Source organism: Ursus maritimus, unplaced genomic scaffold, assembly GCF_017311325.1.
Source record: "Ursus maritimus isolate PB19 unplaced genomic scaffold, ASM1731132v1 scaffold_22, whole genome shotgun sequence".
NCBI classification, from domain to species: domain Eukaryota; kingdom Metazoa; phylum Chordata; class Mammalia; order Carnivora; family Ursidae; genus Ursus; species Ursus maritimus.
In genome coordinates, this window is record NW_024424675.1 from 47,663,194 (window position 1) to 47,676,093 (window position 12,900).

A 12,900-nucleotide genomic window follows, 5' to 3' on the forward strand; every position below is an offset into this window, starting at 1 on the left:
CTCATCTCGGATGACCAGCCTTGCTATGCTCCTGGGCCCTGGGGGTGGCCCGGCAGTCCCACCCTTACCTGACCACAGAGCCTCTTTTCTCATCCTGCTGACCCCCAGGGGCATGCCCCGCACCAGCACCGGGCTGAGGCCGAGCTTGCTCGCAGCCCCTGAGGGCGGAGGGTCTGGTGCCGCCCCTGGTAGGGACGTGGAATGGCCAGCGTCTGCTGCTCCCACAGGCGCGGGGCTGTTCACCAACACAGCAGGCTTGCAGAAGCTCTCGGACATCCTCCAGGTAGGGACGGGCTTGTGGCGAGGACACAGTGTCTTTTTTCCTGGTGGAAGTTAGGGGGTGCTTTCTTATCCTGGAGTTGTTACCGATGGCAGACATGGGGCAAGACCAAAGTGCTCGCACCACAGGCTTCGAATCAACGGCCCCTGAAGCACATTTCCTCTTGCCCTGAAAACCAGGCCTTGGGGCAGAGGGCCGTGCTCGGCTGCCCTGGTCAGTCCTGTCCAGGGCACGTGCTCAAGGGCCAGGTGGGATGAAGGCCTGGCAGAGTCCCCTGGTTTTCATACAGGCTTATTAGCTACTGCCTCACCATCTGTCCTCACCTTTTCTCAAGTTATTTCTTGAACCAGCTTTTCAGAGGAAAGTCAAAGCATGAGCCCATCAGAGAATGAAGGGGCATAGATTCTGTCTCCCAGCCCTGTATCTGATCCGTGGGTCAGCCCACCCAGAGAGGCATTCAGACTTTTAGGGTGAGTGTATTTGGGCAATGCCTGTGAGCCCAGGTGGGGCCCATGGGGCTGGCGTTCAGAGTCGTCAGGTGTGGTCAGCATGCCCTCTGGGATCCACTTTGGGGTGGGGGCAGCCCCCAGGGCTCGCTGAGCCCCCCGGCCACATGCAAACCCTCACTTATCCTGGCCAGGCAACCAGTGGGGACAGGACACACCTCAGGGACTGTGGACATGGCTGCTTCCTGCCCCCTAGTGTGTTGACCTGTGTCCAGCCGTCCTCGGGTCTGGCTGAGCCATTTCCTTAGTTCAACGGGACGAGCCAGGCTCTGTTTCCCTCAGTTGGGTGACTGCTGGCCGGCTGCTGAGGGTCCTCTCTCACCTTGCTAGGCCTTTCTGAAGACGACTCTCAGTGGCCAGAGGTCCTCGGTGAAGCCAAGACACAGGAGGCCTCGTGCTCTGTGGTGCGAGCACCTGCCTTCCGGGCACTTGTGCTCACGCTGCATGGCCAGGGCGGGGAGGCCCTGGCACTCAGGGTGCCCCCTCGCTTCGTGAGGGCTCAGAGGGCTAGAGGGCCCTGGGTCCATGCCCAGCCTTGTTTGTGGTGTGGCTGCCCCATGTCTGTGCAGCCCGACACAGGAGGTCTGGGGAGGGCCGGCAGGCGGGGAGGTGGAACCAGGAGGGGGTGATCCCGCAGCCCAGGGAGATTCAGGTGCGCATCCCACAGACCCGCTGAGGCCCCACCAGTGCTGTGATTTAGTGCCAGGGGGCTCCGTGTTACACTCCATGTGAAGTGTGGGCAGGCATTGTCCCGAAGGTGCTAGGCTCTGCCTTGCCGTCCTCCCGGCACTTCTGTGAGGGCACAGTAGGCCCAGACTGCTGCTGCCTGGAGCCATGGCGCCTTGTGACTGTCGGGTCTCTGGGCACCTGGTCCCTGTCTGCAGCTCCTGCCGGGTGGGCCTTTCCCCCTGAGCTCCTCTCCGCCTGTGCTCCCCACTGTTCTCAGGGTCCCTGCAGATAAGCGGGCCCTGGACTACGACTTCTGGCCCCTCCCTGGGTGCCCTGCTCCGAGGCAGCCCTGCAGCCCCTGGCCCTCACTCCCAGGCCTGTGCAGCCCCCTCCCCTGCCCAGAGTGCCCGTTTACGGGGCAGGATTCTTCCCGCAGACTCACTGGAGCCCAAGCGCCCGTCACCGCATTGGTCTGGAATTTCCTTCGGCAGCTGCTCCAAGTAGGCCTGGCAGACGGCTCAGTGTCCCTGCCTACCTGGTGCCACCCGTGGGCTGCTCCCTGCTCCGTTGTGCCCCTTCCAGCTGGAGGGGGTGTGACCGGGCGGTCGCTCATCCCGGAGCTGGCTCCTGTGGGAAGGGGGGTGCCCTGGGCCAGCCCTGGAACCTCAGTGGGTCAGTGGGCTGGCCAGACGGCAGCCCGTGGTAAATACACGAGGGGCTGCACGATGGGACCCCAGCCGGGCTGAAGAGCTTGCACCTCCCCGTATTCAGATCCCTCAAGGTAATGTGAGAAAGGGGGTCTGTAGCTGACCCAGACTGAAGACTGCGGGAGCCAGGCTGCAGGAGGAACAGGGCGGGCGCCACAGGACAAGAGCAGACGTGCCCCGGGATGGCGTGAGACCCACTCACCCGCTGAGCTGGTCCCGATAGGAAACCGGTGGTCCTCAGGGCTGCTGGCATGGCCCCACCGTGGGCCCAGGCATCAGGCAGGACGGGGCACCCCCTTCTGATTTTTCTATTGGTCTCCTATGGTATTGTCTTACTTAGCTTTCTTCTTAGCTCTAAAAGTTTGTCATCTGGTTTTGTCAGCATTCTAAGTAGAGCACGATGGTGTTTGTAATGTGCAGTGCCCGGGCCTTCTTCCCCAGGCCAGGATTTACCCAAGTGTTGCCTTTTCTCAGCTCGTTGCCTGGCTGGGAGTGCAGCTGTAGTTACTTGAGTTAGGAATCACTTTTGTCCTTTTACTTCTGGGGGTGAACTAAGTCCTTCCCTGGATCCCCGACTGCCCAGGCCTGCACCCTGTGAGAGCATGCGGATCGGCTGCCGAGGAGGGCACCTGCAGGGACGGCTCTGGGTGCAGGGCAGGGGTCCTTCCGGGGCAGGGGACAGACAGGTGTGAGCCCCCGCCGCTCAGCCTGCAGTGCCCCACTGGGGATGCCGCCAGCTCAGAGCTGGGGCAGGGGATGACCGTGGCCTGAGCATCTGTGTCCTGTGTGGGGGCGGCTCGGCGGGAGTGGTGGCCTCCACTGTGTCCTGCTGACGTCCCCCATGCTTGCTTTCCAGATTGTGTTCAGTGCAGACCCTGCTGAGGGCGTGCCTGGTTCCATGGTGGGGCCTGGGGTCTCTCAGTCCTACAAGGTAGGGGCTGCCTCCTGGGCAGGGAGCTCTGGGTGGGGGTCTCGGTCCTACAAGGCGGGAGCTGCCCCCAGGACGTGGGATTCCTGGGCTGGGTCTCGCGGTACCTATTCTGCCCCTCCAGGTACATATCCACCCTGATGCCGGTCACCAGAGGAAAGCTCAGTGGTCAGGCGCCTGGAACAGCACAGCAGCCAGAAAGCAAGGTACACTGCCTGGAGGAGGGGCCCGGATCACACTCCCTGCTCCGCCCTAGTGCAACCCCACGTCCAGCTGCGGGTTTCCAGGCCCCCTGCCCTGAGTGCAGCCTGCTCCTAGTGACCGCCCAGCTCACCCCCGGCTAGAGCCCTTGGACACAGACCTCAGAGCCGGCCGATGGCCCGGAGCCTACCCGGAGTCACCTGCTGGAACTTTTCCACAAGGGGTCTGACCACAGGAAGTTCTGGGCACATTTCCGTCAGCACAGGTGGGCTGCCCAAATGCCGTCCTACCTAGTGGACACAGGCCGGGCAGGCTCAGGCCCCAGGATCCCATCTGAGAGAGGCCTGCCTTCTGATGGCCACCCGGGTTCCTCTGGTGCCAGTCCTGTTGACCCCCCCGTGAGGTCAGGCCTAGCCCCCCGTGCCCCTCTCACCACATTATTGGTCTCACGGGCTTCTGCGTGTCCTAGAGCTGTGCCAGACATCCTGTGGCTTTGGTGTGAAGCTAGCCTCTCCTGGCCAAGGTGCGTGTGCCCATGGCGTCCAGCCCCGGCGAGTGTCCTGGCCATACCAGGCAGAGTTCAGCACCCATTGCAACTTGGCGTTTAGAGTGGGCTTTGCAGGACACATGTGGGGCAGTGGGTCCTAAGGTCAGGTGTGCTTTATGTGCTGGCCCCTCGGTGTGGCTGGTGGCCCAGCCCTGCCTGCCCGCGTTCCAGGCCCAGCCCCCAGCCCCACCAGCACGCCCCTTCCAGACTTAACGGCTGCAGTCCCTCCTGGAGCCACGCCCTTCCACAGGAAAAGCAGGGCTGGGAACATGGGCAAGGCCAGCGCCAACTGGGGAGGGTCACGGTGTGACTTTGGCGGGTCACCTGGCCTCTCAGAACAGGAAGTAGCTTCCGTGAGAGGCGGGGAGGCCAGTGCACCCTTCACATGTTGTTTGTGAGGTCACAGGAAGCGGTTCATGCCAGCACCCGAGGCCTCCCCCACGTCTGCATGCTCTCCCCATGGGACACTGATACAGGCGGGGTGTGCAGGTATGAGGGCAAGTGGGGCGTGGTGTCCCCTTGTGTTCTGTGTGCCTCGGAGAGCACGTGAATTCTCAGAAATAGCCGCTCCCTGGGTTGGGCATTTGTAGGAAGTTGGTTTGTTGCTGACCTTCCCGAGAAGCTAGGGTATAAGTGAGTGTGGGGGGGGCCGGCCCTGACCCCCGGCCTTGCGTGGAGAAGGGACAGCTCCCAGCCCCCACAGCCCTCTCTGTCACAGGGCCGATCCCGACCCGAAGGTGGAAAGGGCTTTTCTGGCCCCAGAAAGCGGTTTGTTCTTTCCTGGTAACAACCCTGCTGGCCATGAGCTGGCCTGGACTGCAGACCCCTGTTTAAAGTTGTTCTGCATGTCCTGTTGTTGTGTCCTAAGCTTCCAGGGCCAGCAGCCTCCCTGTGAACCTTGTTGATTGTGACGTCACTGCTGGCACCTGCCTCGGGGGGGACGTGGGCTCCTGCTCTCTCTTTTGTGAGCAGAGGTTGGATTCTGCTTCCTTCCCATTATGCCCTTTGGCCAGGGGCCCGTGATGGCAGCCGCCATGCCTGCTCTTTGTGCCCTCGGCCACGTGTCAGTCTCGGTGCAAGTCTGGGTTGGGGTTGGCTGTCCTTCCTGGAGGTGACCCCAGTGTCTGCCCCTGGGGGCCCACTCTGGATCTGCTTACGCTCCCAGGACGCCTGAGGGAGGAAGGAGGGCCCCAGCCCAGGTACTCAGCTCAGGGCTCAAGCAGGCCCCCCTTGCTCAGACTTGTGCACGTGGGGTGCAGGGCCCAGCGGCCGCCTGTGGCGGGCTGCCCCTCTGGCAGGCCTCCGTTGTCCAGCCCCGCCTCACACTCGTCCCCCTAGGGAAGGTGCTCAGCTACTGGTGCTTCAGCCCCGGCCACAGCATGCGAGAGCTGGTCCGCCAGGGCGTCCGCACCATCATCCTCACCAGCGGCACGCTGGCCCCCGTGTCCTCCTTTGCCCTGGAGATGCAGATGTAAGGGCTGCCCCGTGCCCTGTGGGGGTGGGGGTGGGGGTCCCGGGCCAGCCCCAGCTTGAGGGTCTTGGGGTTCAGGACCTCACAGGGGCTGCCCTGCTGCCCCCAGCCCTTTCCCTGTCTGCCTGGAGAACCCACACGTTATCGGCAAACAGCAGATCTGGGTGGGGATCGTCCCCAAAGGCCCCGATGGAGCCCAGCTGAGCTCTGCCTTTGACAAACGGTAGGGGGCCTGGTGGATGAGGAGGTGGGCTGGCGGGCCGTGTGCCACGTGCCAGGACCCTTGTGACCGTGGGCTTTTGGCTTTGTGCAGGTTTTCTGATGCATGCTTGTCCTCCCTGGGTAAGGCGCTAGGTGAGTGCCCGTGGGAAGCCCTGAGCTCTGTCCTGGGCTCCCACCCCGTTCCCGGGTATCCGGGGCTCCCTGCCGTGCCTGCTCTCCCTGGTGGGAACGTTGGTGGCCTCTGTGAACACCCCCTCCTGCTGAGCACAGCCACGGCCCTTCCAGGCAACATCGCCCGCGTGGTCCCCCATGGGCTCCTGGTCTTCTTCCCTTCCTACCCCGTCATGGAGAAAAGCCTGGAGTTCTGGCGGGTGCGTCCCCCCTCCGTGTGTCCTGGGGTAGGAGGGGAGCCCCAAGCAGCCAAGGGTCTGGCGGGGCCAGGGCACATGCCTTGGTCTGAGATCTGACAGGCATGACAGGCGTCCCCTTCCCCATCTCCTCTCACAGGCCCACGACTTTGCCAGGAAGCTGGAGGCCCTGAAGCCCATGTTTGTGGAGCCGAGGAGCAAAGGTGGTTTCTCAGAGGTCTGAGCTCTTGGGGCTACACTGCCCCTTGCGGCTGCCTCCGGCTGGCCACTGTCCCTGACCAGGGGCTCTGGCCAGCTCCAGGCTCACGCAGACCTCACCTGTCACCTCTCAGGAAGTTTGGGCATGGGGACGGTGGCACTAGGCCTTGTGTCTGAGGGGCCGACATCAAAGCAAGGCTCCCCCTTCCTCTGCCCCCTGGTCCTGGGGTCCCCGTGCTTTCTGGGAAATACTGAGCAGGCTCTGGGTCAGCCTGGGAACCCGTGCCCTGAGGAAGTTCCTAGAATCTGGGGGCCCACCTCCCAGCCTTCATCTCGGAGGGTGAGAACCTGGGGTCTTGCTCCCACAAACGGAAGGGGCTGAGCAGTCTCTCCTCCCAGGTGGTGGGTGCCTACTATACACGAGTTGCCTCCACTGGGTCCAGCGGGGCCGTTTTCCTGGCCGTGTGCCGGGGGAAGGTAAGGCTACCAAGGGTCTGGGTCCCACACTCACCGGCCCCTGTCTGGTGGACTGTGTTGGGGCAAAGCTCGCAGCTTGTGACCCGGGGGCTGCGACACGGTGGGATGGGCCAGTCCGACCCCCTCCCCGGGGCCTCAAGTCCAGCAAGCACGCATTAGGGGGGCGTAGCCCTACCGTCCCTCTCTGGGCAGTCTGACAAGCAGTGGGTCTAGGCACTGGGCGTGAGCACCCCCCTTGGGCTGCCGGTGGGAAGGACGGCGGGGGTTTTGTGAATGTGAGAGGCCTTGGGGGCTGTGAATTCCACATGCAGCCGGGCCCAGGGTGGGAGGTTTCCCTCTCCCCACCCGTATGTGGATGCCTGTGCCTCCGAGGGTCTGGGCGTAGGCAGATGGGGGAAGAGTGTGCCCACTGCCCCCCAGGCCAGCGAGGGCCTAGACTTCGCGGACATGAACGGCCGAGGTGTGATCGTCACAGGCCTGCCATACCCCCCACGCATGGACCCCCGGGTTGTGCTCAAGATGCAGTTCCTAGACGAGTTGAAGGGCCATGGTGGGCCTGGAGGCCAGGTGAGAGGCCACAGGCTTGTGTGGGGTTGGGTAGGAAGGGGTGGAGCCCCCGTGACCAAGCCCTGCCCCCCAACAGGTCCTCTCTGGGCACGAGTGGTACCGACAGCAGGCGTCCAGGGCTGTGAACCAGGCCATCGGGCGGGTAATTCGGCATCGCCATGACTACGGGGCCATCTTCCTCTGTGACCATAGGTGTGGCTCTCCTCGGCTCGCACAAGACCCCTGCCCCGCAGCGTCTCGGGCACCAGCTGGGCACTGGTCCTTCCCTCAGCACGTCCGGGCCTGGGCTGTGGGCTGTGGGCTGTGGGGTGGGTGGAGCTCCCAAGCTGACAGCCATCCCCTGCCAGGTTCGCCCATGCGGACGCCAGGGCCCAGCTGCCCTCCTGGGTGCGCCCCCACGTCAAGGTGTACGACAGCTTCGGCCACGTCATTCGGGATGTGGCCCAGTTCTTCCGTGTTGCTCAGAAAACTGTGAGTTCCTAATGCCCAGCTGGTGATACCCTCACGCCCTATCCAGGGAAAGGGTCTCTGCAGGGTCCCCAACCCCCCTGTGACTGTGCAGATGCCCGTGCCAGCCCCCCTGGTTGCTGCCCCAAGTCTGGGTGAGGGAGAAGGTACCGTCACGGTGGCCGTGTCGCTTGGTCCCCTCTCCACCAGGAAAGCCAAGAGTCTGGACGTGCATGTCCCCAGCCTGAGGCGGAGACCCGCAGGTGCGTGTGCCTGGGCGACAGGGCTGGTGGGGCGCCCTGCGGGGGGGGCCTGGTCCAATGACCAGAGTGCCTGGCTGAGCCCGAGTGTTGCTGGGTTAGGGGGGAACCTGACTTGCCCTGGCCCCGTTCCTGTGTGTGGAGTACGAGCAGGAGCTTGGCCTCACCCACCGGAGGCCTGTGGGACTGCTGGCCGCCCTAGAGCACAGCGAGCAGCCGGCTGGAGGACCTGGGGACAAGGCCTCCCCCGGGGAGGAGGAGGTGCGGGGGCCCCAGAGACACACAGAGCCCCCAGACTCTGCCACCTGGCTGCGCTCTGTGCCCGCCCCGCGCCAGGCCCTCAGCTGGGGCTCCCCCTACACGCCCCTGTGGGCTCTTTAGGGGTTGACATGGGCCAGGCAGTGTTCAGCTCGTGCTGCACCAGAGGCCAGCCCTTTCTGGGATCCCGAGCTGCAGGGGCCCAGCTCCTCACCTGGAGCCTTTGCGCTGAAGCCCTTAGCTCTGGCCACCCTCCTTGCCACTGGGCACGTCCCCACCGCTCTCTGTCCTGCCCATGGGGCCCTGGGGTGAGCCCCGCCGCACAGCAGGCGGTAGCCCCCCACCCTTGCCATCCACGCCCTGCACTCACTGTGAGCCCACTCCCTGAGCCTGCGACCATGAGGGAGGCCAGTGGTGCCGACTCAGGAGGGGGCCCTTCTCCCCAGCTGTGGGCCCCGGAAGTGTCACGGGGTTTGGGGGCTCTGAGGGCACGGCCAGGACCACAGCGTGTCACCCTCAGGCACAAGACCTCTGCAGCACGTCCCTGCCACGTGAGAAGAGGCCTGCCCGGGAGCAGCGAGCGGGACGGAAGAAGATCAAGGTGGTCGGTGGCCGCCAGGTTCGTGAGCCATCCACGCACACGTGGGTGGAGGGGCAGGAGCCACAGGCTGCGGGGCTCCCAGTGCTGACCGGGGAGTCTGTGCCGGGGCCTCCTCGCTGCCTTCCTGGGGGCACAGCGCGGCCCGTGCCCTCCGCTGTCCGCAGCCTGCGCCACCCCCACCTTTGTTTGGCCGAACATTTAAATGAGCCTCTTTTCAGCTTCATCTCTTTGTGGCCGAGCCCGTTCTGACAGCTCCTGGGACCTCCTTCCGCACGCTGGGTGCGGGCTGCCTGCTCAGGGCCCCGTCCGCGCCGCTTCCATGTCTGTTGCCCATGGTCACTTTTTGCTTTGAGAGCGTTGCAGGGCCCGTGGAGCTCGCAGCAGCACAGCCGCCTGCTCCCCGGCCGCGTAGCACTGCCCTGGCCTCCTCCCTGTTCCCCGGGCCCCACAGTGTCTCCCCAGCCTGGGGCAGCTCCTCCGTGCTTTTGAGCCCCGCGCACTTGGGGTCAGCTTCGGGCCTCCGTTTAGTTGTGCTCTCCCGGAAGAGCACTTTGTGGGTGGTACGACAGGTCCAGCCGGACAGGAGTAACCCCGGCCCTTAGGCAGGTTCAGTGTGGGGCCTGCAGCCAGGCCGGCTTCCCCAGCCGGCGCTCACGTGTGGATGCTGACGTGCCCGGCTGTGGGGAGGCTCTGCTCCCCAGCCAGCCTCAGGGGAAAGTGTTGAATGGCCGCTGAGTTAGTCTGAGCCAGGAAAGCTCTGGAAAGCCCCATGCACCACTTGTCTTTGTCCATGTCCCTCGGCTTCTGGGAAGAACTGGGTGGGGCCAGGGGACTGCTGCTTTCGGGAAGTGGGCAGGGAGCCAGGGGCCTTGGCGTCGGGCTGAGCTGGACGGAGACTGGGGAGCCTGGATCCCTCCTGTCTGCTTCCCGGGCTTCCTTGTGGAGGGTCCAGTGTTAGGGCCTGAGACGTGCAGCCCAGAGGAGGCTCAGGGATGTCAAGAAGTACCCTTTCCTGTGGGCCGTCTGCCGCGTGGACGCAGGGGACTTGGTGGAGAGCGGGAGCCCCCAGCCGGGGAGGCAGACCTGCACGTGGCCTGTGCTGCTCCCAGAGGGGCACGGCTGTCTCAAACGGGAGCTGCCGCCATGCCCTCCCTCCCTCCCTCCCTCCCAGCCCAGCCGGGCCCGGGGCCTAGGGCAGCCCTCCCAGCAGTTACCCTCTGTAGTAGCGGCGGCCCCTCGGGAAAACACAGTGGCCCGGCTGATGGGGCACCTGGTCCTGTGTCCAGCAGGAGGGGCTGGCCGCCGGTACACAGGCAGGCAGGGCCAAGCTGTTCATGGTGGCCGTGAAGCAGGCGCTGAGCCAGGCCAGCTTCGACACCTTCACCAGGGCCCTGCAGGACTACAAGGGCTCCGACGACGTGGAGGCTTTGCTGGCCCGCCTCGGCCCACTCTTCGCGGAGGACCCCAAGAAGCACAGCCTGCTCCAAGGTGCCCTGGCCTGCCGCGGTCACCCATCCCCGGGGGCAGTGCTGCGGCCATTGGGGGGTGGACACCAGGGTCCACGGTTGTTCCTGCTCCCTAGAGAAGATGGGGGTGGGTGGCCCGTGATCCCGGAGCCCCCAGCTCAGCACGGTGGCTGCACGGTGCACCCCGCAGGCTTCTACCAGTTCGTGCGGCCGCACCACAAGCAGCGCTTTGAGGAGGTCTGCCTCCAGCGGACAGGCCGCGGCTGTGGCTACCGGCCCGAGCACAGCCTTCCTCAGAGGCAGTGGGCACCAGCAGCCCCGGGCCCCAGCGGTGAGCAGGGCCCTCAATCCCCTCTCCCCCCAAGAGCAGGGCAGCCCCCTGCTCCTGCATGGGACTGTTCGTGCCGGGCAACTGCATGTGTGTGTCCCAGGAGCGTGCACAGCCCAGGCCCCCTGCGAGTCGCACAAGCATGGTGGGCCCTGCACCTCCAGAGCACGGGAGCTTCTGTCCCCATTCAGTAACGGACCCCTGAGCAGGGACTTCCTGAACCAAGGACAAGTGTCATGGGGACCTGACGTAGAAAGACTCTTTGGCCCCCAGGAGGGTACCTCCCAACCTTAGAGTCTCCTTCTGGGTTTGGTGTCCACTGGGGAGAGTCTGTGCCGGCCCCCTGCCAGCAGTTGGCTCCGGTGGGAGCTGCAAGTCTGGGTCCCTCTGCTTGTGGTCTGCGGGGGGTTGTGGGTCTCAGTCTCCCCTTGGACAGACCGGCCTTCTGTCCGGGGCACACTCCAGACCCTTAGGGACCAGCTGGGTAGCTCCTTGTGTGTCCATGTGCCTTCAGGAGGGAAGGAGTGTGACTCAAAGCTGACCCTGTCCCAGGGTGCAGCCTGGCAGCTGGACCCCGGACAGCACCTGAACCAAGGCGGGCCCCACCTGGTCTCCGGGCCAGCCCCTGCAGGTGCCAGTCCCTGAACCAGAAGCAGAGCTGAAGACCCCCGGCGGGGAGGAGTCTCCCTGGGGTGGGGGGCGTGTTCTTGTTCTGCACCCCCAGAGGGAGGGAGGCGGCTGGTGTGAGGGTGTCCCCAGGGTGCCCGTGGCACTGTCTGGGCCCCCAGACCCCTGGCGTGGTCCAAGGCCCGTTACCTCCTCAGCAGGGGACCCCGGCAGCTGTCCAGACGAGGGGTCTAGAGACCCCGGGACAGAGAAGCAAGGCCCGCCTGCTGTGCGCGCCTACTTGGCGGATGTCCGAAAGGCCCTGGGGCCCGCAGGCTGCAGCCAGCTCCTGGCGGCGCTGACCACCTACAAACAGGACGACGACTTCGAGAAGGTGGTGGCCGTGGTGGCCGCGCTCACAACCTCAAGGCCTGAGGACTTGCCCCTGCTGCAGAGCAAGTGGCGGTGGAGGGGGCTGGGAGGCTGGGGTAGGGAGGCTGGGGGCGGGGCTGAGCCTGACCCTCTCCCCACAGGGTTTGGCATGTTCTTGAGACCCCACCACAAGCGGCGTTTCCAGCAGACGTGCACAGACCTGATGGGCCCGGCTGCCCCAAGCTCAGGTACTGGGCCGCCAGGCCCCCAGGAGGGGAGCCCCACTGTGCCTCCTGACCTTGCCCACGGTGCTTCCAGGCCAGGTAAGCCAGTGTCCCCCGAGCCCCACTCAGCCCAGCAGGCTGGGCCGCAGAGAAGCTGCAGCCACCCACCCTTCAGACTGGCTCCTCTGTTTCCAGGCCCCCTCCAGCAAGAGAAACCTGGGAGGACCCAGAGCAAGATCTCGGCCTTCCTTACACAGAGGCAGGCTGGGGATGCGGGGGCTCCCAGCCAGCCCCCCAGAGCCCCCCGCAGGCATGCCCCGTCCGAGTGGGGTAGGTCTCATGAGAGGGGCCGCAGGCAATGTTGGCCGTGGGGGCAGACGAGCTGCCACGTGCTCATGGCGGCCCCCTTGCCGCAGGCCTGGCGTGCCCTGGCTGCGGGGCAGAGGACACCGTCCCCTTCCGGTGCCCCTCCTGCGACTTCCACCGCTGCCAGGCCTGCTGGCGCCAGCTCCTCCAGGTTGGCAGCTGTCCCCCACCTGGCGGGCCGGGAGGGGCGGCGGGCAGCGGCACCTGTGCAGCGCTCCGTGTCTCCACAGGCGTCTAGGACGTGCCCGGCCTGCCACGCCCCCGCCAGGAGGCAGAGCATCACGCAGGTCTTCTGGCCAGAGCCCCAGTGAGCCTGGAGACCCTGGGGCAGGCTGATGCCGCGTGGACACCTGGGCCCGCCTGGATGCCCTGAAGCCACCTTGGGGCCTGGGGTTGGTTGGCTCACTTTCACTTCCCTTGGCTGCTGGCTTGTGGGTGGAGCGTCAGGAGCTTCGCGCCAAGCCTGGAGCCCCGGACTGGAAGGGGGGGGGGAGCCCTCTGCACCCTCCTCTGTGGGACCCGTGTGTGGGCAATGGACCTGCTTTTAATCAGGTGACTGGCTGTCTAATAAAGTTGCTGACACTGTTGGTGCTTGGTGGAGGGTGCTGGGAAGGAAGATGTGGGCGTCTAAGTGGGGTCCCCCTCCCATCCTGTCCACGTAAGGGCATGCTGAGCGCTTTGTCCGCACAGCAGTTGGGAAGACGTGTGACACCAGAGAGGAGTGGAGTCTGGGACATCCCCTCGTCCACCGCAGCCGCTGGACCTGGTGCGGGGGCGCGCCCTCACAGGCCCGATCCCTGGACTCTGTTCCCAAGCAGGCTGGCGCCAGGC

General features: G+C 65.1%; 1 protein-coding gene across 1 annotated transcript in view; it reads left to right on the forward strand.

Annotated features, from left to right (window-relative positions):
- Positions 1-12,656, forward strand: part of RTEL1 (regulator of telomere elongation helicase 1) — a 29,266-nt gene extending 16,610 nt beyond the window's left edge. Inside the window, 23 exon segments of the mRNA XM_040638613.1 lie at positions 228-283; positions 3,019-3,093; positions 3,215-3,296; positions 5,177-5,309; positions 5,419-5,532; positions 5,623-5,663; positions 5,817-5,902; positions 6,039-6,116; positions 6,497-6,574; positions 6,995-7,141; positions 7,218-7,333; positions 7,489-7,612; positions 7,704-7,853; positions 7,951-8,109; positions 8,627-8,725; positions 9,994-10,195; positions 10,364-10,504; positions 11,016-11,132; positions 11,329-11,562; positions 11,641-11,802; positions 11,899-12,033; positions 12,120-12,220; positions 12,300-12,656. Coding sequence (XP_040494547.1) covers positions 228-283; positions 3,019-3,093; positions 3,215-3,296; positions 5,177-5,309; positions 5,419-5,532; positions 5,623-5,663; positions 5,817-5,902; positions 6,039-6,116; positions 6,497-6,574; positions 6,995-7,141; positions 7,218-7,333; positions 7,489-7,612; positions 7,704-7,853; positions 7,951-8,109; positions 8,627-8,725; positions 9,994-10,195; positions 10,364-10,504; positions 11,016-11,132; positions 11,329-11,562; positions 11,641-11,802; positions 11,899-12,033; positions 12,120-12,220; positions 12,300-12,380 — 2,711 coding nt within the window. The 3' untranslated portion in view covers positions 12,381-12,656.
- The last annotated feature ends 244 nt before the right edge of the window (positions 12,657-12,900 follow it).